Source organism: Pan troglodytes, chromosome 5, assembly GCF_028858775.2.
Source record: "Pan troglodytes isolate AG18354 chromosome 5, NHGRI_mPanTro3-v2.0_pri, whole genome shotgun sequence".
Classification (NCBI taxonomy): domain Eukaryota; kingdom Metazoa; phylum Chordata; class Mammalia; order Primates; family Hominidae; genus Pan; species Pan troglodytes.
The window spans coordinates 22,633,975-22,658,829 of record NC_072403.2 but is presented as its reverse complement, the minus strand read 5'-3'; the positions used below and the strand labels follow the sequence as shown (position 1 = coordinate 22,658,829).

Sequence of the window (24,855 nt, the reverse complement as noted above, 5' to 3'; positions counted from 1 at the left end):
TCTTCAAGAGTTGAGCACCTTGCTCCAAAGAGCCTGTCCAGATCGCCAGTTTGACCAGCATGGAGGAGAAGAAGGAAGGGCCGGTCCTGGAAGACCCCAGGATTTTTTTAATTGGGAAAGCATTATTTGAGTTTTCTCTGCTGCAAAGCACAAACTGCCTACCACATGTGTTTCATAAAAATGTCACTGAAAAGGAGAGTGAGAATACAGAGTAAGCTTCCATGGCTTAATAATAGTTTATTTTGTGACTTGGAATAGCTTTTCTTTTCATTCAGCGGATCATTTTAGGTGTCATTCAGTTTATTTTAAGTAGTGTGTTTCATCCTGAGCGGATTAAGAATTTTATTTTTTAAAACTCTGTACTGTGTTGCTTCCTACTGGGAAATTTACATTAAAAAAATGTTGGTGAGCAAAATCTATTTGGTCAAAAAGAATGGCCCACGATTATCACTGAATTTGGGATGTTTTTCTTCTAAGGGACACAGTTGATTCTTACTCAGAATCATGCGAGTCTGACATTTCCTTTGGGGAAGTCTGAGGAAGTTGGTGAGGTCTTACGTTAATAAAAACAAGTGCTTCTTTTTCTTCTTATCACCTTTCAGTGTCTGCTCTGCTGGCTCATGCAGTGTAGGTTGGCTTACCTCTCCCTGGAAGTCACATTGTCCTTCAGAACTCTTTTTACTATGACCCACAAACAGTTTTCAGACCTCACTCTGATGAGTCAAAGGTAAAGCTGTGAATAAACAGATGGTGAAACAACATTTGCAGTTCTCTGACTTCAGTCCTCCCTGAAACCCACTTGGAATCTAGCTCTGAATTCAGCCGGACATGTTTGTTCTTCCCTTTTCCCACCCTCACCTACTCCTAACCTTCAGTGTTCTCTTTACCTTTTATTTTTATTTTTGTCATTTTAGTAGTAAATGACAGGGACATAGTTACTCAATTTGTAAAACATTGAATGGTGAGGTCAAAGATTCTATGACGAGCTTGAGATTTCTAACAGGTTCAGATGGATGACAGCAACATTTTGCTGGCTTAATTTTGGAGCTGTTTTTGTAGGTTTTGAAATGCAGTTTAATAGTGAGTAATAGAGAAGTTTCTTTCTGCCGTGGAGCTACTGAACCCTTGAAAGTAACATGCTGGCACATACAGATGAACTGTAGCCCCACATTTATTCCTTGCTTAGTGGTAAGCTGTACACTGAACAATAGAAAACAAAAGGCTATTTTTCTTTGGAAGAGCAGATACTGATTTCTGGACAAAGTTTATGTTGTACAAGTTAAACATTTTTTATTCTTTTCTGGTTAGATTTTCTGCCTTTTAAACAATTAGCTTAGTTGAAAAAGCAGGTATTATTAAATACAGTTTATTTTATTGAATTGGACGGACAATCGTAGAATTTTAAAGCTTAAACGGCTTTAATTGAACCTCATGTTCTAATTTTACAGAGGAGACATTTGAGGCTTAGTGCGGTTAAATGACCACTCCTACAACACACAGCCTGTTTGTTTGATGGCTGAGGCTGAAAACCAGACTCCAGACTCCTAATTTAATGCTTTTCCTTCACTGGTCATGTCTTTTTAGCTTCAGTGAAGATCTTTTTTTTTTTTTTTTTTTTTAAATTTTTGAGGTTATTTAAAAAATACTTTGCCTTGAAAATTTAACATTTCCACTTAATCATTCTCATACTTCAAGAACAGTTTTTCTGTTAACTTTCTGTTTAACTTCTTAAACCATATACTGTGGAAATTATCTGTCTATATGCTGAACAGTCTTTAGTGACTGCATGTGTGCCGTAGCTGTTGAGATGTTTTAATCCACTTTAGCAAAAGGTTTATTTGTTTAAGAAAAGTGCAGTATTGTATTAAGTCTAAGCTTAGAACAATGAAGCATCATCTCCCAGGTACTGGGAGTGAGAATGGGAGGGGCAGGGAGTGGTTGGTACTATGAGCTGCTCTAAAGAAAATTCATTTCAGCTTCCTCACATGTTAATACAATCATATTTCGGTGAAGCCCTTCTTCAGCAACAGTCACTAATGATAGAGTGATGTGTTTAGACTTGAAGGTTCTTTAGGTGCTGTTTAAATGAATAATGAGTGTAGTTAATTCACAATACAGGTGAAAAGTTAACCACAGAGTAGTGGCACTGCTCTTTCTTTCCCCGTCACCTCTGTGCATGATCTCTTGCTGCGCCATTAGAAGGGATGATTAGAATGGGCAAATATTCCCTCCCGGTGCTCCTGGCAACAGGAAAGCACTGTGGGTGAGATGTGTCTGCAGAGCAGTGGTATAGTTTCAGGAAGGGACCTGATTCTGCTCTCTGGGGCAAAGCTTCCGGGTGCCTGAGTGGGCCTCTTCCTAGTCGATGGGGCAGCTTGATGGGGTGGCTATTTATTGGTGAAAACAGTATCCATGTCCCATTGGTTATTGGGACTTGATTCCTAATTTGAACTTAGGTGCTGTGAAGAGACTTATGTAATGCTGTTTAATCCATGTTTGGCTTTGTTAGAAGAGTTTAAAATATTCAGAAGGAAGAAATGTTTGGTTCCTTTGAAAAGGCAGACTGTTCATTTAGCTAGAGAGAGCCTCACCAAATGAGTCAATTAAAAACATTTGGGGATTAAGCCCAGTGAGAGTGTTGTTTTTATATGAGACATGAAGAGGGTGGGGGAGGGGCGGGTGGAACTATGGGGAAACAGCATAGGAAAAAAAAGATCTTTAGAAAAGGAAAAAGTTAGCCTTAGCTCTTCAGAGAGCACTGGGTGGGAAAAAGGATTTAAGTGGAAAGAAGAAAAGCCCTAGAGATTTTTGTACCAAAAAAAAAAGAGTGCTGTTAAAAAGATGAATCAACAGCTATATTCTAAATGGTGTCTCCTTAACTGGGATTTGAAGGGAAGAGAAGGCCTGAGTAGAGTCTTAGACAAGTCCAAGGGTAAAAAAGCAAACGGATAGTTGAAGAAGTGGAAATTATAAGTTTGGTGACAAAAACTTACTTGTAATTAGAATTTTTGTGTCCTTAATACTTGTTGTTATGCTGATATGATAATATGCTAATAATATGCTAAGGAATTTTCCCAATTCATAATCTAAAGCAAAATTAACTAATGTATGTTCTGTTATGGAAATTCACCTAAATTGCACCAGCAGGTGTATTCATCCCGCTAATACTAACACTCTGTTACTAGCTCCGCTGTGGCGTTTCCACTGTAACGTGGTGGTGTCGGTGCTACTCATTGTGACAGTGTGGCGTCCCAAAGAGTGAGCAAGCCTCGCCAACGCTTCCTTAAAACTCTTACTGATGGAACTACCATGTTTACATAGCAAGAATATTAGAGAAAGAAGAGTCGAGAAAGGATTCCACAACACACATCTAGTCTTTTCCTCTCTTAGCTTTTAGGGTCAACACTACCTTTCTCTTGGAAATGAGAAGGGGAGAAAACCTTTTCCACTATTCTGAAAAGAGGGTTTTAAAAATTCTCTCAGGTCGCCTAAGCTGGAGGGGCTTTATGACAGCACTAACCAGGAGGTCAGAAAGGAAATTTATTTTTTCCCATCATAGATTCCTCTCTACACAGAGAACGCAAAACCGTAATTCTTAAGAGTTCCTCAATGATTATTCACTTTTGTTCTTACTTCCATATTTCTCTAGTAAAGATTTAAATATTTAATTTTGTAGACTCCTGGAATAACTGCTTCCAGATAGTATATTTACTCAGAATATTATTTAAATGCATTAATGCTGACATTGTTAGAAAGGGGAGAAAACTCCACATTTTCAGGCAGAAATCATTGTAAAATGTATGATAAAATTTCCTCCCTTCCTAAGTAGAGTGCTACTATATAGTGAATATAATTTAACTTTTTTTCTTGGAGACTTATTGTCATTTCTGTGAAGTTATTACCTTGACATAGCAGCGTCCTGATGCCTCAAAAGCTCATAATTCTTCTCGATGCCACAGCCTCTGTCCTATCTACTTGTCTTGGTTGTCATGTCTTCAATCTCCTTTCATATTTGCCTATATCTGTAAACTTAAGAGAAACCAGATAATCAATCTTATAAAATCACTAAGCTGAATCATATACATTAATTCCCATTCCTAGCTCTCTCCACCTAGCCAGTGTGGCCTGAGGCATTCATAGCCATGTTCTGAGTGGTGAAGGCTAAGAGAGCCCAGGAGAGCTGTCCAGGGTTAAATAAGACATTAATATATAAAGTAAGGACTGTCGGTATACATGATATTTATATGTTATCATATTACATTTTATTTATTTATTTATTCATTTATTTATTTGTATATATAGAGAGAGAAACAGAGTCTCACTCTGTTGCCCAGGCCAGAGGGTAGTGGTGCCATCATAGCTCACTGTAGTGTCGAACTCCTGGTCTCCAGTGATCCTCCCGCCTCAGCCTGCTGAGTAGCTAGGACTACAGACTTGTGCGACCACACTTATTTTTTGTTTTTAATTTATTTTTTGTAAAGACAGGGTCTCATTCTGTTGCCCAGGCTGCATTTTTAAGTTTAGTAACTGCCCAAATGGACATTGGATAAAATAAAAATAAATACAGTCACTTCTCTGCTTAAATCATTCACCTCTCAAGATGAAGGTACTAATAGGACATTTTCTAGAACTTCAGTGTTAACCACAGCAAGGAGGAAAGACAGGCCTGTTAGATGTAGACTAAGAACTTCAGAAGCTGTCTCAGTCCTAGGCTGGGCCCAGGGCTCTAGAATTGTCCCACACACCTGGTGGGCTTGCTTGGGTACTTGGGTGGTACCTGGGAGATGATGACCTGTTCATCTTCAGCTTCTGTTATTCCAGGAAACAGAGGTAGTCATCTGGATACTACAGGTTTGCCAGCTCTGCTACTTCTGCTTCTACTGCAGGAGGAGGAGCTATGGAATTTTTATGCATGCATCAAAACACTGACTTGGCTCATAAGACTGCTTAAAAGACAGAGTGATAAATTACGCCTTGTTTCTCGTGAAACAGATTTTTCCCAAAAGTAGAAATACTAATTTATAATGTATCCTTTTCAGAAAGATTGTAAGTCTAAGTTTCTCAGAGAAACAGTGTATGTGATGGCAGGACCCCAGTAAAGTCCAAAATATCCCATAATGGCCTTAGGACCATGCCCATCATAGTCTCCATAGAGCCATGGTCCCCAAGAGCCATGGTGCCCAAGAGCCACCACTTCAGTGGGTGGTAGGTGGTTGTGAAGAATGGTCACTGTGGTTCACAGAATAACAGTGACAATTGTGAATAGAAGCCAGTCATTACCTAACTGATAAAATGAGTGAGGCTAGCAAAGGGCCTGACTGGAAGTGAAATCACTTACTGAAGTGGTGGTAGAGTACGCAACCAAGAACTAAGAACAGGAGGGAAGTTAACCCTAGGGAGAGTTCGACTCCACTTGAGGAGGAACATTCTGGCAATCAGGACTGTCTAAAAATGGAACAAGCTGATTGATTTAGCAGTGAAACCTCTGTCACTGGAGATGTTCAAACAGAGGTAGTAGGACCCTCTTATCAGGAATTCTCCAGAGAGGAGATGTGAGTTGGATAGAAGGTTATTGTAGACGACCGCTTGTTTTCTCTCTCAGCTCTGAAATGTAGTCCTTAAGGCTGACGTGTGTTTCCCAGTTTCTAATCGGAAAAGATAACATAATTCTACAGTGTTGAAATAATTTAAACAAAGTAAATAGCTGTGCTTTTACAACCATAATACAGTTTAGCCTTTCATTATTTTGTTACATTCCTCATTAACGTAGACTTAATTTCTTTTAAAGAAGGGACAATTGTGACGAGCCTGGGCAACATGGTGAAACCCCATCTCCACTAAAATACAAAAAATTAGCTGGGCGTGGTGGCACACACCTGTAATCCCAGCTACTTGGGAGGCTGAGGCAGGAGAGTTGCTAGAACCAGGAGGTGGCGGAGCTTGCAGTGAGCCAAGATCACACCACTGCACTCCAGCCTGGCGACAGAGCGAGACTCCGTCTCTTAAAAAAAAAAAAAAAAAGAAAAAAGAAAAAGAAGTGACAAAACTTACCCAGTAAACTAAATGTTAATTTCCTCTTCTCAGGAGCATAATACTAACTTACTCCTCTGTTTTTATACTTTTGAGTACTGATAATCGGATAGTGATGTATTTGTGTTATTTTTTGTTCAAACAATTGAATTCATTCTTAGCAAGAACAAAAGTCTATTTGAAACATGTAGGCATCTTAGGTAGATTAAATTTTTCATTGTTTCAAGTTTTGACTTTTGTATTTCTGCACATTAGTGATCCTTGAAGATTAGGCAAGGCCAAGTTCTTTTAACTTTTATAATTAGTGTGTCGGAATCCCAGTTTTTCCTACCCTAGGGTGGACTGTATTTTTTACAATTAACTCTGTGAAGGGTGACTGGGGGTGGACTGGTGAGGAGAGGCTTCCAGTTACCAGAGAGCGTGTGACTTACTCTCTGTGCTTTTCCTAGGTCACCAATTTTCAAAGAATTTCAGTATAATTAAATACACTTCATAATAAACTAGGCTGAACATAATTTAATCTTTCCCTGAAGGTACTTCAGAGTCTTGGAGTGCTTTAGGGCCATGATGAGCATCAATTACGTTCTCACGGTGGGTGTGCAGAAGGAGGTAGTTAATAGAGTTCTGTTTGATCAAGTCCTGGGTGACTGGACGTGTGTTCTGTTATGATCAGCAGTTCAGTGTCCAGGTTTTGGAACTGATGCTTAGTGTTAAATTCTCAGGCAGGAGAGAATGGAATAGAGATTGACCTCTTTGGCTTTGAGAGGCTGAAAGTTGATGACGATAATTCACATGTACATGGTATATATAGCACTTTTTAGCTTCCAAAGCCCTTTCACATACCTTGTCTTCCATTGCTTGTTTCTTGTGATGTTCTGGAAAGGAAGCAAGGCCGCTGGTATCCCATTTTTACAGATGAGGACAGTGGAGCTCAGGAAGCTTGAGGGACTTGCCTAAGCTCATACAGTAGATCAATGGCGGAGACCACTGGACTTCAAATTCAGTGCTCTTTTTAGTATTTCAAAGGATACTAAACATTTGCTCACATCTCTGATGTTCTTTGTGCTGTATGTGTAGTAACTCATTTAATCCTCACAGTGGCCCTGTTAGTAGGTAGATATCAGTTCTTCTGGTACTATTACGGTTCTCATCTTCAGAGCTGAGGCCACTGAGAGGCACAGAGAAGTTAGGGCACGCACTAGTGAGTGGCAGAGCTGAAATCTGAACTTAGAGCTTTGGCTCCAGAGCCCGTGCACTCTACCATTATGCTACATGGCTACTCAGTGTACAGATACACTGAGCTTAAGTAGAGGAGAAAGCTTATCTATCCATATCGTCCCATCTGCAAAGACCTCTGCCTGTATGGGAGGTCTGGGCTTGTTCTGACTAAGGTTTTGAACCCAGATCTGCCAATGTGAGATCTTGGGCCCATTACTTAGCCTGAGCTTCAGTTTCCACATCTCTAAAGTGAAAATATAGAACATGGAAGTACCTGTAAGAACACAATGGAATACAGGTAAAGTGCCCAGCACACTGCTTATTCCTTAGCCTTCGTGTTTTAGAAAGTGGTTGCTATTGTTTTTGTTGTTGGTGGTGGCGGTAGTGGTCTTCTTCTTCTTATTATTTATATATTTACAATGGCCAAAATTATATGAAATGTTTTCCAAAAATTAGGTATTTGTACCCTTCATATGAATGTATGTGTTAATTGGGTATAATTGTCTTTCTTGAGTCTTTAAAATAGACAAATCTTTTGATTACATTTGTTAATATTATTGTACCTACCTATATCTGACTTGACTTACAATTTTACTTCATTAAATACATAGCAAGTCATCTGAGAACCCAAAGTAATCATACAGATTACTTGCCATATAGTTAATTTGTGACTGTGATATGGCTGCTAAGGTAGAGGTTTGAATTTAAAAGCACAAAGAAAAATGTTTACTTCAATGGTTACAAATAGATTAATCATATAAAGTACATATTTGCAGAGTCTCGCTCAGTCGCCCAGGCTGGAGTGCAGTGGCATGATCTCAGCTCACTGCAACCTCCGCCTCCCAGGTTCAAGCAATTCTACTGTCTCAGCCTCCTGAGTAGCTGGGACTACAGGTGCGTGCCACCACGCCCGGTGTATTTTTAGTAGAGATGAGGTTTCACCATGTTGGCCAGGCTGGTCTCGAACTCCTGATGTCAGGTGATCTGCCCGCCTCGGCCTCCCAAAGTGCTGGGATTACAGGCTTGAGCCACCACACCCGGCCTATTCTAAGACTTGTTCTAAGGCTCATAGATGGCACCTTCTGTGTGTATCCTCACATGGTGGAAGAGGCAAAGCAGTTCCTGGGGGAGTTCTTTGATAAAGGTGCTAATTCCATTCAAGAGGGCACCTCCCAAGGGCTCCACTCCCTAATACTATCACGTGGGGAGTTAGGATTCGACGTGAATTTTGGAGGCACACAGACATTCAGGCCAAGGCATAAACAGTGACCACTTTTGTTCTGTCTGTCCACACACTGCCTAGAGCTTCCATTTATTTCAACTACATTTGCTTTTTTCTTATTTATCTGTTCAGGGTATCTTCTCAGTGGCTATTTATTTATTTACCACCAATGTTTTCTTGACATTGTACTTCAGCCTGTATATGCTTTGCAACTCAGGAACTATGCTAGCTTAACTAATAGTACCTACTTAACAGGTGAAACTGACAGTAACAGCTTAATAGGTGCTTTCCATTTTTAACATACCTCAGCTTTTTATAAATACAAAAAAACTCTCAATCTTTTAATGTGGTTTTAAATTTTAAACAGGTCTTTTTTCATTTTCCTTTACAGAAAACTGTAATACTGCATATGCATTTTCAAACTATGCATATTTCTTCTTCATTCCATGTGGAAGTTTTTATTCAGCCTTTCAGTAAATTTTACTTAGCTTGTCCCATGGGTGTGAGGAATATGATAGTGAACAAGACAGACAGAGCTCCTCCCCTCAGGGAGCTTTGCCATGATACACGATGATGACAATGATAAAAGGAGCAAATAATGATTTGGGACCTGATTCCAAAGGGATATTTCTGCGACACTTACAATGAAATTCCAACCTGGCACCATCTTTTTCACTGCAGAATGCATGAAGGTGGTTGCATCACGTCATTTCGACATGCATTTAAATGTAATGAAAGGCACAAGTAGTGATTGCAAACACTACAATAAGTTGCTTGTTGACTCTCTTACTGTCTTCCTTCTTATCTCCCTTTCTTCCTTTGTCTCATTCTCAGTTTTCAGAGCTTAGTCATTATTTCGTAATCCTCTCCTAAAATGAAATCTGGGGCTCTAAGGACAGGAGGCACAGGTTGTGTTTGAACAGCATCATCGTGCTTTATGAAGGGGATTGGAGGGGAGATTCTGCCCCACAGTATGGTCAGGTCTCGCTCCAGGCAGCACTGACTACATTGGTGCTGGTTGGGTAACTGTGGCTCGGCAGGTCACTCTCCCTCTTTCCACCTCCGTTTTCTCATTATTAGTAGAAGTCGAAATAGCATGGTTTTCTAAGGCCTCTGCCAATCTACAATTCTGTGATTCATATGTTCCCAAACACTTGAGTTACTTTTTCTCGATAAATGGAAATATGTTTTCCAATGAGGCTGGAAATACATTTTCCAATTATCCTCTCCCCTGGTTTATAACATATCATCAATGTGTTGGGACTTCTAACACTGCTTCTGCTGTAAGCCCATCAAGAGGTTAATTACCTTTGAAGAATGAGGAACTGCTGGAAAAGAACTGTAAAACCTTCAAGAGAACTTTGGAGTTAATCCCTCTGGTAATAGGAATCAATGTCACTCACACATCTAGTTGCCAGTGGAGGAGGAATAACAGCACTGGGCCAAGTAGACTTGAAGGAAGGCAGGTTGCTGATAGAGTGGAGAGCTGAAGATTCTGAATCAAGCTCATCGTGACTCTCTTCCTCCTCTTTGAGGCTACCCAATCAGAGCAAAAAACAGTATTTTAAAAAACCTCAACTTGATGAGCCTGATGCAGTGGTGTGCTCATGTAGTCCCAGCCAAAGGGTCACTTGAGCAGAGGAGTTCAAGGCCAACTTGGGCAACATAGTGAGACCCCGTCTCTAAGACAAATAATAAACATAAAAATTAAAATTAAAAAAACCCAACCCAGTGTTCCCTTCAGAATCCTGAGTGGTTTGTTTCATCTTCCTCTATTCTGGCTTCTGTCATCTTCCTCTCTCGTAGTGGATAAAAACTCCAAATGAAGACAAAAATGAGGAATTTGTCAAAAAAATTGAATTGCCAACAAAAGCCATCTTTGGTTGATCAAAGGGTACAGACGTTTCAGTTAGACAAGAGGGCTAAGTTTCTGAGACCCATTGTACAGGATTATTAATATTATTCATTTTTAACCCTCATAATAAGGTATTATAAATGTCAAGATTGCTAAAAGAATACATTTTTAAATGTCCTCATTATAAAAAATAAGTATCTGAGGTGATGGACATGTTAATCAGCTTAATATAATCATTTTATAGTATATGTAGCTATATCAAAACATCATATTATAACCCATAAATACATGCAATTATTATTTGTCAATTAAAAATAAAAATCTAGGCCAAGGTGGGAGGATCCCTTGAGCCCAGGAGTTTGACAGCAGCTTGGGCAACATAGAGAGACTCCATCTCTACAAAAAAAAAAAGAAAAAAAAAGGAAGGAAAAAAAAAGAAAAAATTGACTGGGTGTGGTGGCTCTTGCCTGTAGTCTCAGCTGCTCGGGAGCTGAGGCGGGAGGATCCCATGGGCCCAGGAGTTTGTGGCTGTAGTGAGCTATGATCATGCCACTGCGCTCCAGCCTGAGCAAGAGAGTGATACCCTGTCTCAAAAGTAAAAACTTAAAACAATATAAGAAATAAAAATTTAAATTATAAAAAGCCATCTTCTTTCCCACTCCTTCCCATTTTGATACAACAGTCCCAGACCCCAGACTTGCTTTCCTCATGAGTCACGCAGACTCAAGTATTGCAGTTCCAAAACACTGCCTGACTCACCAGCTCCATCCAAAAGAGTATGTATTGTCTTCATATGCCAGATAGGAAATTCCTGCTGCATATAGGAAAAGCAGTGTGTTTAAATACATGGACACACACACACATACACACACACAGAGTACACATATACACATCTGCATATACACGTACACATATACGCACATATTCATACATACTATATATGTACATACACATGCAATACACATGTATACACACCACACACACACATACACACACATGCATCTCCAAGTCTATTTCCATGCTTTTTTTCAGTAAAGCACCTAGACAAAGGAGAGAGATGTCTAATCAGGTTTTGGTGGTTGTCAGGGATATAATAAATGAGAATCTCAAGTTACTAAACTTGATTTTACAAAATAGTTTATTGGTAGTTTTAGAATGGCATTGCATTTTAGGCAGCCCCAATTGTAAATAAGTGAGCCGGGTAAAAGCAGATTGGATGTCACCCAGAATATTTTCTGGAAAGGGGACATACACAAAATTCTCTCTTTGCACAATTACCCTGTTTTGGGTTTGCAATATTATGTTGAGCAAGGCTGGCTATTTTCCACCAACAGGATGTTACAGCTTGTCAAAAGTTATTCAACCTATAGTGTTAAGCAGGTACTTCATCATTACTGAATTTGGTTGATGCTCTATGGAGAAAGCCAAAGTTAGGAGTTTTGTCTGTCATTGAGGTAGAGACCCTCAACTAGGGAAGCTTCGAACTGTTCATCCAGCTGGTATTCTGTACCACCTTGCCTCTGGAGTTGAGCTTAGAACCCTACTTCCATTTTTTCTGTCACTTCAGGGCTGTTTCAACTATTGTTTCTTTATTTACTTATATCAAGTGTGTTTTCTCAATTCATAAGCATGGGAGACCCCAAGAGACAGATATCGCATTAGTCCTTTTTTGTTTGTTTAGCAGGAAGGTTTTTAAGTAAAGCTCCTAAATGATATGTCTTATTCTCATGGAAATTCATCAATATTGTTTTACTGTCTCCTTTCTGGTTACTTTTTATTTTAGGTAACCACTGTGATACAATATACGCAAGTCCCTGGATCATGAAAATAAATTGAAGAGCTAATGTTAATAGTAAGTTCTCAACCAGGGGTTATGCTGGAACCCAGGATACATAACCCACAGGAGGGCCCTCTGTGAACTCAGTTTTCATGGAATTGTCCTATACCTTTACAGGTAGCAGCATGGCTATGTTAAAAGTGGCCAATGAAAGTATAGTTTCTTTATGCCTTATACTTTGTTTGGTGAGGATTTCTGCCAGAGGTGTTTGTTTCCTTTAGTTTTCTGGTTGCTATGATTTCATACAGCTTTGGTGACCTCTATGAGTACCAGATAAAGTTAGGTATGATAAAGGCACAAAAAGACCGTAGAAGCCATTTGTATTCTAAATATAAATATACAGACTAAATTTGTATGCATTTGTGTCTTCATTCTTCACGGTGCTGTATCCTCCGTGTGTGTGTGTGTGTGTGTGTGTGTGTGTGTATTTCTTCTTTGATTCCAGGCTGCTTATACGAAAATGCTGATTCATAGTGTCACTGTCTTTTCTTTTTCCTGCGAAATTCTAAATCCGTTTCTAAACTTTTTCTACAACTCTGAGTTTAATCTCTCTAAAGTTTTTTTTTTCCCTCTTGCGGACACAAGGCACTTTGCTTTGTTTATGCTCATAAATGTCAGACTAGCCCCCAAAAATTAGAAGAAATGCCAGTAATTTCAAAGGGCTCTTGAGCATGATTTTTTTTCCTGTTTCTTAATACGTTGTACTTTTCAGAGTTTAAGTTTAGGTGCATGTAGGTGGTATTAGAAGATTCTTAGATTTTATTGGTAGCATCCAGACAATCTTGTCATCACCCGATATATATCACCTCTATGTGGTAGACCCTTGTGGAAATTTTCTCATCACGAAAGTCGAAAGTTTAATTTTGGAGAGGAAGAGGTTTTTCAGATACATTAAATAGGTTTTGCTACAATAAGGTGAGATGGTACTTTCAATTGAGCATTTCTCATATACTGGCAAGCAGACAGCTTGGCCTCCTGGTTGTAATTACATGCCAATGGTTTGGTGCTTTTTATTTGAGAAGTTGAGTTCATCCTGAATTCTCTGAGCATATGGAGTAGTGCACTCTGATTGTTCCCATTAAGATTGTAATTCCATCCAAGGCTTATAGTGTCATCGTAGAAACTAGATGGAATTACAGCCCCATGCACATTTTGGAAGACTGCATTATTCACTGAAATACTTTTGAAAGTTAAATAATTTTGTAAATATGCTCCAAGTTCATGGGACTTAGATAGAAACATAATCCTGGCCACAAAGGAGGTTCTCAGTAAATATTTCTTGTTTATTTGATGGACTTTCCTTATATCTTTAAATAAACTGTATTTTTAAAAAGTGTAGAGAGGTTATACTTAAATATTTGTAGGACTTTAAAAGATCTTGCCTTGAAATGCTCTTACGGTTTCTTGCTTTTCATTGATGGAAAAATTGGCTTCCCATATAAATATGTTATTTAATCTTTTCTGTTTCTAGCCTAGAGAGAAATACTGAGTAGCTCGAGTGGTCAAGAATCTTTATTTCAGGGACATCCGCATGTCCTAAGTAATCCCCTTCTATATAAATATCTCTTTTCGGCATAATCCACGTAAAACTGCGTGTTGCATGCCTTCAAGGTGGACCACTATGAGGTGAATAATTACACAACGGGAAGCCTGGCTGTCTCGTGGAATATCGGATGGATGGCTTTCTTATTGGTCTTAATTAGGACAGTATTGTTAAGATAATTCACTAATTCACAGTGCGTTATCAGATTTGAAATGACCTCTTTTTTTTACACTACTTCGGAAGGGTATGTGTACCTTTTAGGAAAGACCTGGAAGGATAAGTTGTATATTTTAGTATCTGATATGGTTTTAAAATTTAAGACTCTGTGTTATATATGTTTTGGGATGACTATAAATAATCTGTGTAACAAGGTATTACCAAAAACCTTATTGCCTTTGCCACCATGCACTGCAAAATATAGTATCAGGAAGCGAAAAGACAATATATTTTGAGTAATTTTTGGAATTTGCATTTTTGTGAATTGACATGTATGTATGGAGGACTTTTCAAAAAAAAACAACTTTTCATGAAGAATATTCGGTATTAAGATATTGTTTTAAATGTCAGATATTTTTAAAATATATGAAACCACATTAATCACGTATTACTTATACTTTTTGTCCCTGGAAATATTCCATTTTTAAGAACAGAGATAACAAATAAATATACCAGTAAAGCTAAAGTCAGTGCTTTCTGCTCTTAAAATAATTTATTGAAAGATAAAATGAATGTCTTTGCTTTGTGAAATTATATTTTTGTTTAGGACTTGATAATGCTTAGAGAACATTTTAGTTTTTACAGTTTAAAGAATGAATAATGACTGGTTCCTCTGCTTCCTTATTTGTTTCCATGTAGATAGTACTTCATTTTTATTACCTGTAAACATGTGTTAGCTTTATCAATTAGGCTCAATTGAATGAAGCATAACCCCCTGAAAGGCCTTGCCAGTAAAATAATAATAGTAATAATAATGTTCTCTTCTTCAGATTCTAGCAGGGAGTACTGCTGGCTTTTATGTAAGAAGTCAACTTTAAAAGTGTTTTTGTGTGCGTGTGGTGTGGGTGCAGCAGCAATATTGTGTATTCCTTTCAAATCAAGATGCCTCATAGTCTGTGGGCGGGGGAACTCCCTAAGATGCCCTCACTAGTTACTCATTCATTTGTTCCTCCCCAGAAAGGGAAAACCCAATGCTCCACACTCCACTTATTCTGAATAATGGGGGCGGGGAGGTGGTGGCATGAAGATGTCAGTGTCATTGGGCAAAAGCCTTCATTTTTAAAGTTTAGCAAAATGCGGTTTTATTGCTTTATGATCAGTGTGTATTACAAGCTAATATAGAAATGGCATTAGTGATCAAAGTGGGATACTGACGTGGAAAAAATTTACAATACACTTAACAGATTGACCTGACATAACAGTGAAAGCATTTGAATTCCTTCCCACATAGTAAGTAACAAGTAATTTCTGGAGCCAGAAGTGGGAGGGTGTGTGTGTATGTGTGTGTGCATGTACATATGTGTGTGTGTGTGTTGTCTGTAGAAGTTAACAAATATGTTAGTTCATTGACCATTTCTTTCGTTGTCCTAAAGAAAATTTCACTCACTTGTGCTTCTGATTTGTTTCCCGTGAAGTCTCTTATCACTCTTAGAACATGAAGGCGAATTAATGAAGAATCCTTAATTCTTTAAAAAAAAACCAGCCCTAATTTAAGAAAGGAGACATTTAACTTGCTAATAAGATCCTAAAATTTTATAGGTTATATAATACATTCAAGGAAATTGAATTATATATTCATTAAGAATACATTATCTCTATTAGCAGAGAGTAAATGATTGAGGTTTTACTGAATGCTAAATGCTCAGAAAGTAAATGCAAAGACCATCACTGGTTGAGCACGCTGGGAACTGGGTGGAAGTCTTAGGCCTGTCATTAACTGTTGTGCGGCCTTTGGCAAATAACCGAAGTTCTCTGAGCCTTAGGAAAATGAGGAAGTTGGGTTATATAAGTGGTTTTCAAATGTGGCTTCAGAAAACCGTGGAGAGCCACTGCACTCCAGCCTGGGCGACAGAGTGAGACAGGCCTCTGTGGAATTAGCCAAGGGTTTGGGTAAGGGGTGGGGCTGAGACCTGAGAATCTTTATGTTACAACAGCTATTAGGCAATGTCAGTTCACAGGACCACTAAATCAAACAATCCTTCAGACCACTTCCGACTCTCAAGTTTCAGTAAGTCCCTAGAAAACATCATCCTTGGTCCACAGGAAGCAATCCAATAAGGAACTTGGTCTCCCATAAAGAATCCAATAAAGAAAACTTTAAAATGAGAGGAGGGTTATGGATTTGATCATCTCCAAGGACCCCTGTCAAGCAAGTCTACGATCTTTCCAAAGGAGATCTGAGAAATATGTCTATATCCCAAGAAGGTTTGACAATAGTCCCTGAAGTTTGGGGGATGACTTCTAGATATCCCTGTGCCTTCAAGCGTGATCATGGGCTGGATTTGTTGGCCCCATGGTCTGCCTCTGAGTCACAGACAAATGATGAAAAAAAGAACAATTTTCTGTCAGCATGCCAGACCAAAGGAGGGGCCAGGAGAAGAACCGTGAACCATGAACTGTGCCACTGCCGGAGGCACTGACAGCTCCTTGGCACCAGATGTGTGACCTCAACCCCTGCAGCTTGGGCACAGATAATATCTCAGGGGGCAGGGGACGAGGAATAGAGGAAGAAGGGAAAGTTGCAGGGATCCTGGAGTGTTAATACCCATGGTGGCGGCAGAGCAATTTGCCAGGAAGAAAACTCTCTGGTTAACCCTCCGGCACTAGTTGCCAAGCATGTTTGTACTAGAATGGGGTTCAAAGTTACAAACAGAGCACTGTCTGTTTTTAAGGACTCATATGAAAGGTTTGCTTGTCCTAAGCCTAAATCCAAGAGTCTGTCTGTCATAAACACTTTCAGGTAGCCCAAAAATCCCTTCAATGTGATCTCCAGAATAGGGGAAGACAAAGGACTCAGGTCTTCAGCTGTCTGATGAGGAGCGAGAAATTTTTCTAATGAACATCTCTGGCTTATGGATATTAAGGAGAGTTCAGTGTCAAAAGTTTCTGCAGTGTAGTTAACAGAGGTGGAAAGTTGAAATAACCTTAAAGGCACCGAAGCTGAGAAACTGCCCTCTTTATCCTAACAGCCACAGTTAGTTTTGGAACGCTGTCCATGGAGAAGCTCAGGGCTGTCAGTTTAGAAAGCAGCTGTGTGCTGGCCCATTGGGCACCATCTTTCTCTCATAGGTTGTTCTAGTCCAAGGTGAAGAAAGCTACATTTTGCTCTAGGCTAGACTGACATATGGACTTTTAGATTTGAACCCTAAACACACGAGGAAGTGATTGATTGTATTACAAAAAGAATCTTCTTTGGTAAATAACTATTTTTTTTTAATGGCCAGATGGGAGAAAGCAAAGGATGCCTTTTCGTAGTGTTTTGGAAACCTAGATCTCATCAACTCCCTGGTTGGTTTTGGCGGTCAAGGCTTCTTATGCCAGAGCAACTGTGAGCCAGGTTTCTGAGGTTCTTCCTGACCCATGTTGGTAGCCTCTTAAAAATAACTGTCATTCCAAGTTCAGCTAAAATATATAACTCAACAAATAAATACATATAAAGCATATGAATAGAAGCGGGAAAGTGAGGATTAACAGACCGGAGAGTAAGAGTCTTGCCATGTAAAATACTATAAAACACTCTTAGGAAGTCTCTTGCTTATGTTATTACTTGTACAGTAAATGTGGAGACCTGGATCTCTTCCTCATGGTCCCTTATTTCTTGTTTTCCTGCTGGGAGGTTTCAAGTAGCTGATCCCTTGCACACGTACTTTAAAACTTCAATTATATTTGTCACTGGCTTATCATGGGCAATGTATGTGAACGTGACTAAGGGTCCTGATAAATTAAATGCCACTTTTACATGTTCCTTTCTTTTTCTTCTATTAGTGTTCTTTAGGACTTTGAATGGGAAATCCTCAGACATGTAAGTCTATGTGGCTTCAGAAAACCCCAGAGAGGCCAGGCGCGGTGGCTCACACCTGTAATCCCAGCACTTTGGGAGGCCGAGGCGGACAGATCACCTGAGGTCAGGAGTTCTAGACAAGCCTGGCCAACACGGTGAAACTGCATCTTTACTAAAAATACAAAAATTAGCTGGGTGTGGTGGTGCACACCTGTAATCCCAGCTACTTGGGAGGCTGAGGCACGAGAATCACTTGAACCTGGGAGGTGGAGGTTGCAGTGAGCTGAGATTGCATCACTGCACTCCAGCCTGGGTGACAGAGTGAGACTCCATCTCAAAAAAAAAAAAAAAAAAAGTTCTCCCCAGTGGCCTCTACTGAATTATCCAAGTGCTTGGGTAGGGGGTGATGCTGAGGCCTGAGAATCTTTAATAAGAAAGAAGAAGGGAAATTCCTTATGTTGGACCCAACATTGAGTGTGTTCAGATACAGATGTTGGCAGGTATGGGGGCATTCGGAAGGAGAACAGCAGCTAACTAAGCTAACTGACTGAGTTCAAGATTCGCTTCTGGTTCAGGGGGACTTTCATTTTCAGGCTCTAATATATTCAGAAGAGCAGATATTGGTACTTTAATCATGCATCCTTTCCCCCTCAACTTCTGTATCTGCCACGTGTATATTTTATTTGGCATTTAAATGCACAGTTCTTATAATTGCTGATAAATAGTCTCCGTTGCACATTTTGCTGGCACTGTGGCCTCACTGTAAATGCTCTCTGTATGTTCTTGGGAAGTTGCATAATGGCAGTTACTCTAGTTTACTGAGCAATATGCTCAGTGACTAATGGCCTAATCATGACTTGAAAAATATATAAACAGTTCAACAGAAGCAATTGATTCACTGAGCTCTTTCATCCAGACAAGGGTGAGCTAATGGGAATAAAAAAGACGGAGGTGTGCAGCAGCATCTTTGATGTATTGAAGTTAGAGCATTCCCACAAATCCCATGCATTATTGCTCATTGATGGCGGATCGTTTTTCATATGCATGAGGCAGGAGTGCCAAATTATCGTCCTAATTGGCTCTGACTTGGTATTCCTTAATGTTCGTGTTACACTTGTTACAACTTTTTTCCTTTCCTCTAAATACTACTGACAGTGACAGCTTTGGAGAGGCAGGCTGTCACGTGGCCTCATGGCGTCACCCTACACTGCAGGCTTAAGTGTGGCTCTGGTCCTGTGCTCTGGTTTCTTGGGATAGAATTACAGCTGAGACTGTGCAGTGCGGACCTGCCTGGTTCACTTCAGGGGCATTGTTGATTGACACAGATTCTTGTTCCCTTGTCCTCAGTGGCACCTTTTCTTCCAAGAGGAACAGAGATAGAGTCTTACAACAGCGATTAAATAGAAGATCCTGGGGTCTACTGGAGCACTGTCCCATTGGTGGGGAGAAATAACAATCATCATCGTCATGTCTCCCTTCCTTTGGAATTGATTAGGTAGCTCCTATATTCCACATTCCTCTCACCTGTTGACCATACACAATTTTTGGTCTTGTAGCTTGGCCACTCATTTTAGCTCAATCACTGGTTTAATTTTTTTAATGAAATCACTCAATCGATAGAGGCTAACCTCTCATTGATGTAATAATTCCAACCATTCTCAAAGAAATAATGAAGGGTGGAATATTATGCTTTCTAAAATAATGGAATTGATTTTTTCTTTATGCCCACAGCTGTTTAGTCCTAAAGAGGGGGAAGAAAGAATCTTTCGATCTTTTGGCATGTTCCATGTCCCGTATTGATGGTCATACTTCAGCTTTTTTCTGGTTGTTTAAGAATTATGTGGCCAATAGGCTGCCTTGTATATAACAGTGAAAAACACCCATTACTTGTATTTGTTTCATTTTAAGGTTTAGGCAGTTGGAGCATAGGACAGTAACTGGTTTCCCTTGTTTTCTGGAACCTGCCCCTTGCTCTCTCTTGGGTGACGCCTCACCCCTGCCCCAGTGTCAGAGCTGCCCTGGGTCCTTCTTCCCTTGAAGGGTCTGATGAATGAACCACACAGCTTGTTAGTATCTCAGTTTGTTAATCCTCCCGGAGGAATGTGTGTTTCAAAAAAGAAGCTGAAAAGTATAATGGATGAGAATTTGCTTTGGAACTCAGCACACTGTAGATTAGAGAAGGAAAAGAAAGAAAAGGAAGGAACAGAAGGACATGTTTGGGGGGTAGGGGGCCTTTCTGGGGCTTCTGAAAGCAAATGTTGTGATAATTAGTTACAGTGTCCCAAAGATGCCTGGGTCTACCCCTGACCCTCTACACAGGCCAATTCTGCTCCCACCAGAAAAAAACAAGAGTACAGAGAAAAGAGGCAGGGCAGCAGCCTCTGATACCTATTTGAACTTTACACATTCTGATAGAATTTATTATCTGTATTGAATATGAGAGACTGTGGGTAAAAGACTTCAAGACAGTGAAAAACTAGGAAAGAAAAATAAAGGTGTATTGGGCCTTGGCAAATTTTTGACACTTACTTGACTATGTGCTTTAACTTTTTTAAAAGGCAGATAATATAGCAATCACATTAAATATTTATCTTTAAAAGAAATTATTTTAAAAATTACTCTTAATATTACCACATTATGAACTCAATAGGAGATCCTACAATTCCTTTAACTTTAACAACAGTACATTTGTTAATATTCATTAAAGTTAAAGAAGCTTACTATTACAACAGAATGAAGTAATACTTGCTGGAAAACACCAATATTTTACTTATCTTTATCTAATCCCCCCGTTTAACTGTAGTGATATAATACTTAATTTTAAAAGAGGAATGGTTTGAATGTACAGACTTTTACATGTGTTCTTCCATTGAGTTCTTTCTTGTAGTCTAACCCAATAGTTATCAGACTTCAGTGTACATGAAAAGTGCTGTAAAGGATTGTGCAGTATACATACAATCGTGTGTGGAGTGTCTTGTGGGAAAGCCAAAGGATTTTCAAAGTTAATATTGACTATATATGACTTTTGCTTAACTTTTGAACTTAACCGCCCACATAAAAACTCACTCCACTATATTTCCCTTCTCTTTGCCTCTCTACTTCTGTCCCCCCTTTCTCCCTTTTTTCTTCCTCTCTCATATTCTTCCATCCATCCATCCATCCATCCATCCATCCATGCATCCACCTATCCATCTATCTATCCTCCCATCCACCTGTCCACCCACCCATATATCCATCCATCCATCCATCCATCCATCCACCCACTCATCCATCCATCCATCCATCCACCCACCCATATATCCACCCATCCATCCACCCACCCACCCATCCATTCATCTATCCTTCCATCCATCTATTCATCCACCCACCCATCCATTCATCCATCTATCTATTTGTCCATCCATCCACCCACCCACCTATCCATCCATCTATTCGTCCATCCTTCCACCCATCCATCCACCCACCCACCCATCCATTCATCTATCCTTCCATCCATCTATTCATCCATCCACCCATCTATTCATCCATCTATCTATTTGTCTATCCATCCACCCACCCACCTATCCATTCATCTATTCATCCATCCATCCATCCATCTTTTCTTCCATCACTCCTTTCTTTTTTTTTTTTTGAGATGGAGTTTCGCTCTTGTTGCCCAGGCTGGAGTGCAGTAGCGCGATCTCGGCTTACTGCAACCTCTGTCTCCCGAGTTCAAGCGATTCTACTGCCTCAGCCTCCCAAGTAGCTGGGATTATAGGCATGCTCCACCACAGCCAGCTAATTTTGTATGTTTTTGTAGAGATGGGGTTTCACCATGTTGGTCAGGCTGGTCTTGAACTCCTGACCTCAGGTGATCCACCCGCCTCGGCCTCCCAAAGTGCTGGGATTACAGGCGTGAGCCACCGCACCCAGCCCCTTCACTCCTTTCTTTTTCTCTTTCCCTGCCTTCCTTTTGATAAATTAACTTAAACATTTTTTTTTGGGTGAAATTAAAATAGTGATGTCTACTTATATTTAAATCAGAAAATTATTAGTATGCTGAATATTCCAATCTCTTAGGAATGATAAAAATATTCTATAAAGGTCAATCTTAATTCCACATCCTATGTTCCTACTCAGCTTTCTGTCTCTGATTTCTCATTTTTAGCTGGGAACATCCCAGCCAAAAGACAGCCAGGTTCTCTGTGAGCATAGCATATCAAACTAACTGTAAGAAAATAACATTTTGGCTTAAAAGCCATCTTCTAATATAAGATAGAATAAAAATGATAATGATTGGTATACTATGTGGCATTGTTAGTAAGAATTTGAAGTAAGATTTACCTAAATCACTGAAAATATTGAATAGTTGGCTAAGACTTTAGAATTGGTACAAACATGTACATTTTCTCAAAATCAAAAGGAATTAAAATAGATATCCAAGAAGTCAGATTATGAAAAAATAAGAGTCAACGGAAATCCTAAAAGTAACTTAAACATTGGCATTGGACATATTTCATTTGTATTTCTGCCATAGAAGAGTTAAGTTAATATGCATTTTTGCCATGCAATGGCAAAATGAAGAGACTTTTTTTCCCCTTCTTTTTGCTGTTGGTAAAATTAAGTGGCAAAGAAAAGATAGCTCTGAGGTTATTGCTAGAATTTTGTGCTAAGAACATTTTGGCTAGAGCAGCAAGTTTTTAGGCAAACAGCCCCTGACAAAAGTTGCAAGAAAAAAATCTCATTCGAGTGCACCAAACACTTTTCAGACGACCATTTAATTTTTTTAAGTTGCAAAAACAATTTCAAGTGCACTGTAAATATAGAAAATAGGGTATGATAGTTGACAAAAACAGAATGAATTAAGAGCAGTAATAGAAAATTGTAAACAATTATATCTGAATTTCATCAGTTGTCTTGCTTACATTCACAATTAGTCATCCAGTGAAAGACATAGGTGAACATTTAGCTGCTTAAAAAGGAATTAGCTGCTTGAAAGGACAAATGTTCATATTAAATTTCATGAAGACTAACCTTCAGCAGACAACGGCACAAACATATCAGCTTTTTCTGGTGTGAATGAAGCAAGATACAGGCAAAACAGGTGAGATAAATAGGATTTGGAAAAAAAATTCTACTATACAAGTTTTGTATCCCCATCTTTTTGCTCTTTGTGGAGCACCTACTGGAAACCACTCCTGACCTAATCATGAGGACACAGAGAGAAAATTCAATAAGCAACGGCCTGAAAAATAATTTTTATCTAAGTATTAGATAAACGCAGTAGCATATTTGACTTGTAAAAATAACATGGCTAGGCTTTGTATGCCTCCCTGTCCTCTTACCTACGTGGCATTTTCAAATAGCACTGATTCTGGGGAGGGGAATCAAAAAATAGAAGACTCCCCTCTCCCAGAGCACACATAATTAATGCCTGTATTGCAGCTGGGAGCTCTCTGCCAGCAGAGTTCTTTGCTCGTCATCTCTCGGTGCTCACCCACATTCCCCTTGATTCACACCGTATTGTTTGTTTACATGTTTGTCTCCCTGACTCAGGTTGGAAATCTTTAAGGACAAGGACAACCTCTTGTTCCTTTTTACATTTCCCATGGTGCTTTGCTCGCAGTGGCCACTACAGACATGATTCATTCATTGTTTTAAAAAAAGTGTTAACTAGTTAAGTGAAAATAAAATGAAACAGCAAAATGAGACAAACGTCTAGATCTGAAAGGCTACAAAACACAGCAGAGGGTTCAGTGGACATAAGAGGAAAGGAACACAATGATATCCCCAATCTTGTGATGGAATAGAAAAAAAAAAAGTGATTGGTGTTGATGTAACACTTTTCTTGGCCAGTTGAACATTCCAGAGTAGAGGTCAGTTTTGTAGTTAAATCTGGTAGGAAGATGTTTCCAACCAGAAGGAATCATACTAAAATTATTTTATCACAACAAGCAGTCCATAACCGAAACTTTAATTTGTGAGTTGGGAATCAGGATAGGAAACCCAATTTTATATTCTTTTTATAGGAAGAAGAATCCATTCCACCACTCAGACTGCTTTCCTCTTTCATAATTGTGGCATACTCTGCCATTGTTTGTTTATTTTCCCCACAACTAGATGGAGAGTGCAAGGACCATATTTTACTCGTGTATCCTCAGGGCCTAGCACAAAGTAGGTACTCAGTAATGAAGAAGTAAGATGTTTCAATGTCCCTAACATTTAAAAGGATGTATGAAACTAGTGCTAATACCAGTAAGAGTTGGTTTTCATAAGCTGTTAATTGTGGGTTTTGAAATAATGTACTACTTTGTACATTGATTTTATACAACTGTGTTATATACTTCAGTAACTTTCAAGGTAAAAAGTTAGAGGGTATTAAATCTGGCAGGGTCTTAAAACCTGAGTCTCAGTCCATGTAAGAGCATTCTTTTGCTCTTCTTGACTAGCCATGTAAAAGGGTGAATGTAAGTTAGTGAATTATCTTTTAGAAATCTTCAGTTGTATATATATTTTTTTCATCGAATTGCAAACTCACTCACACTTACCAATGTAATACTACCCTGTTGATGAGCATTAGTAGCCTTATTTGGGTAGCCAGATTAGAGACACAGGCTTCATGGTGTTACCTGCCTTGATGTTTTCCTTCATAATGCAACATTTGGGAATGCAGCATTTTTCTATATTGGAGACATGTATGATGATGTGTATGTTCCTTCCCCATAACCCAGTCTGCTTCTCCTTTGGCAGTGTCTTGCATCACAATTTTATTTTATTTTTATTTATTTATTTATTTATTTTTTGAGAAAGAGTCTCACTCCGTCACCCAGGCTGGAGTGCAGTGGTGCAATCTTGGCTCACTGCAGCCTCCACCTCCCAGGTTCAAGTGATTCTCCTGCCTCAGCCTCCCGAGTCGCTGGGACTACAGGTATGCACCACAATGCCTGGCTGATTTTTTTTATATATATTTTTTAGTAGAGATGGGGCTTCACCATGTCGGTCAGGCTGGTCTTGAACTCCTGACCTCAAATGATCCGCCAGCCTCAGCCTCCCAAAGTGCTGGGATTACAGGCGTGAGCCACCGCGCCTGGCCTCCAATTTTAAATATATGTAGGCTCCATCTCCACCTCTCCCTGAAAAAACTTTCCCTGCTCCTTTCGCCTTCATGTGTGCC

General features: G+C 39.4%; 1 protein-coding gene across 7 annotated transcripts in view; it reads left to right on the top strand.

The window, feature by feature from the left end:
- LOC134810271 (uncharacterized) overlaps nt 1-24,855 on the top strand; it is a 115,466-nt gene that overhangs the window by 61,075 nt on the left and 29,536 nt on the right. For 2 of the 7 annotated variants that reach the window (XR_010157908.1, XM_063812795.1), the window contains one exon: nt 12,109-12,177. The exons of the other annotated variants lie outside the window; for them this stretch is intronic. Coding sequence is in view for 1 of the 2 variants with exons in the window: in XM_063812795.1 (XP_063668865.1) it covers nt 12,109-12,150 (42 nt within the window). In the remaining variant the exon portion in view is untranslated. The remainder of the gene's footprint in view (nt 1-12,108; nt 12,178-24,855) is intronic. 7 annotated transcript variants of the gene reach the window in all.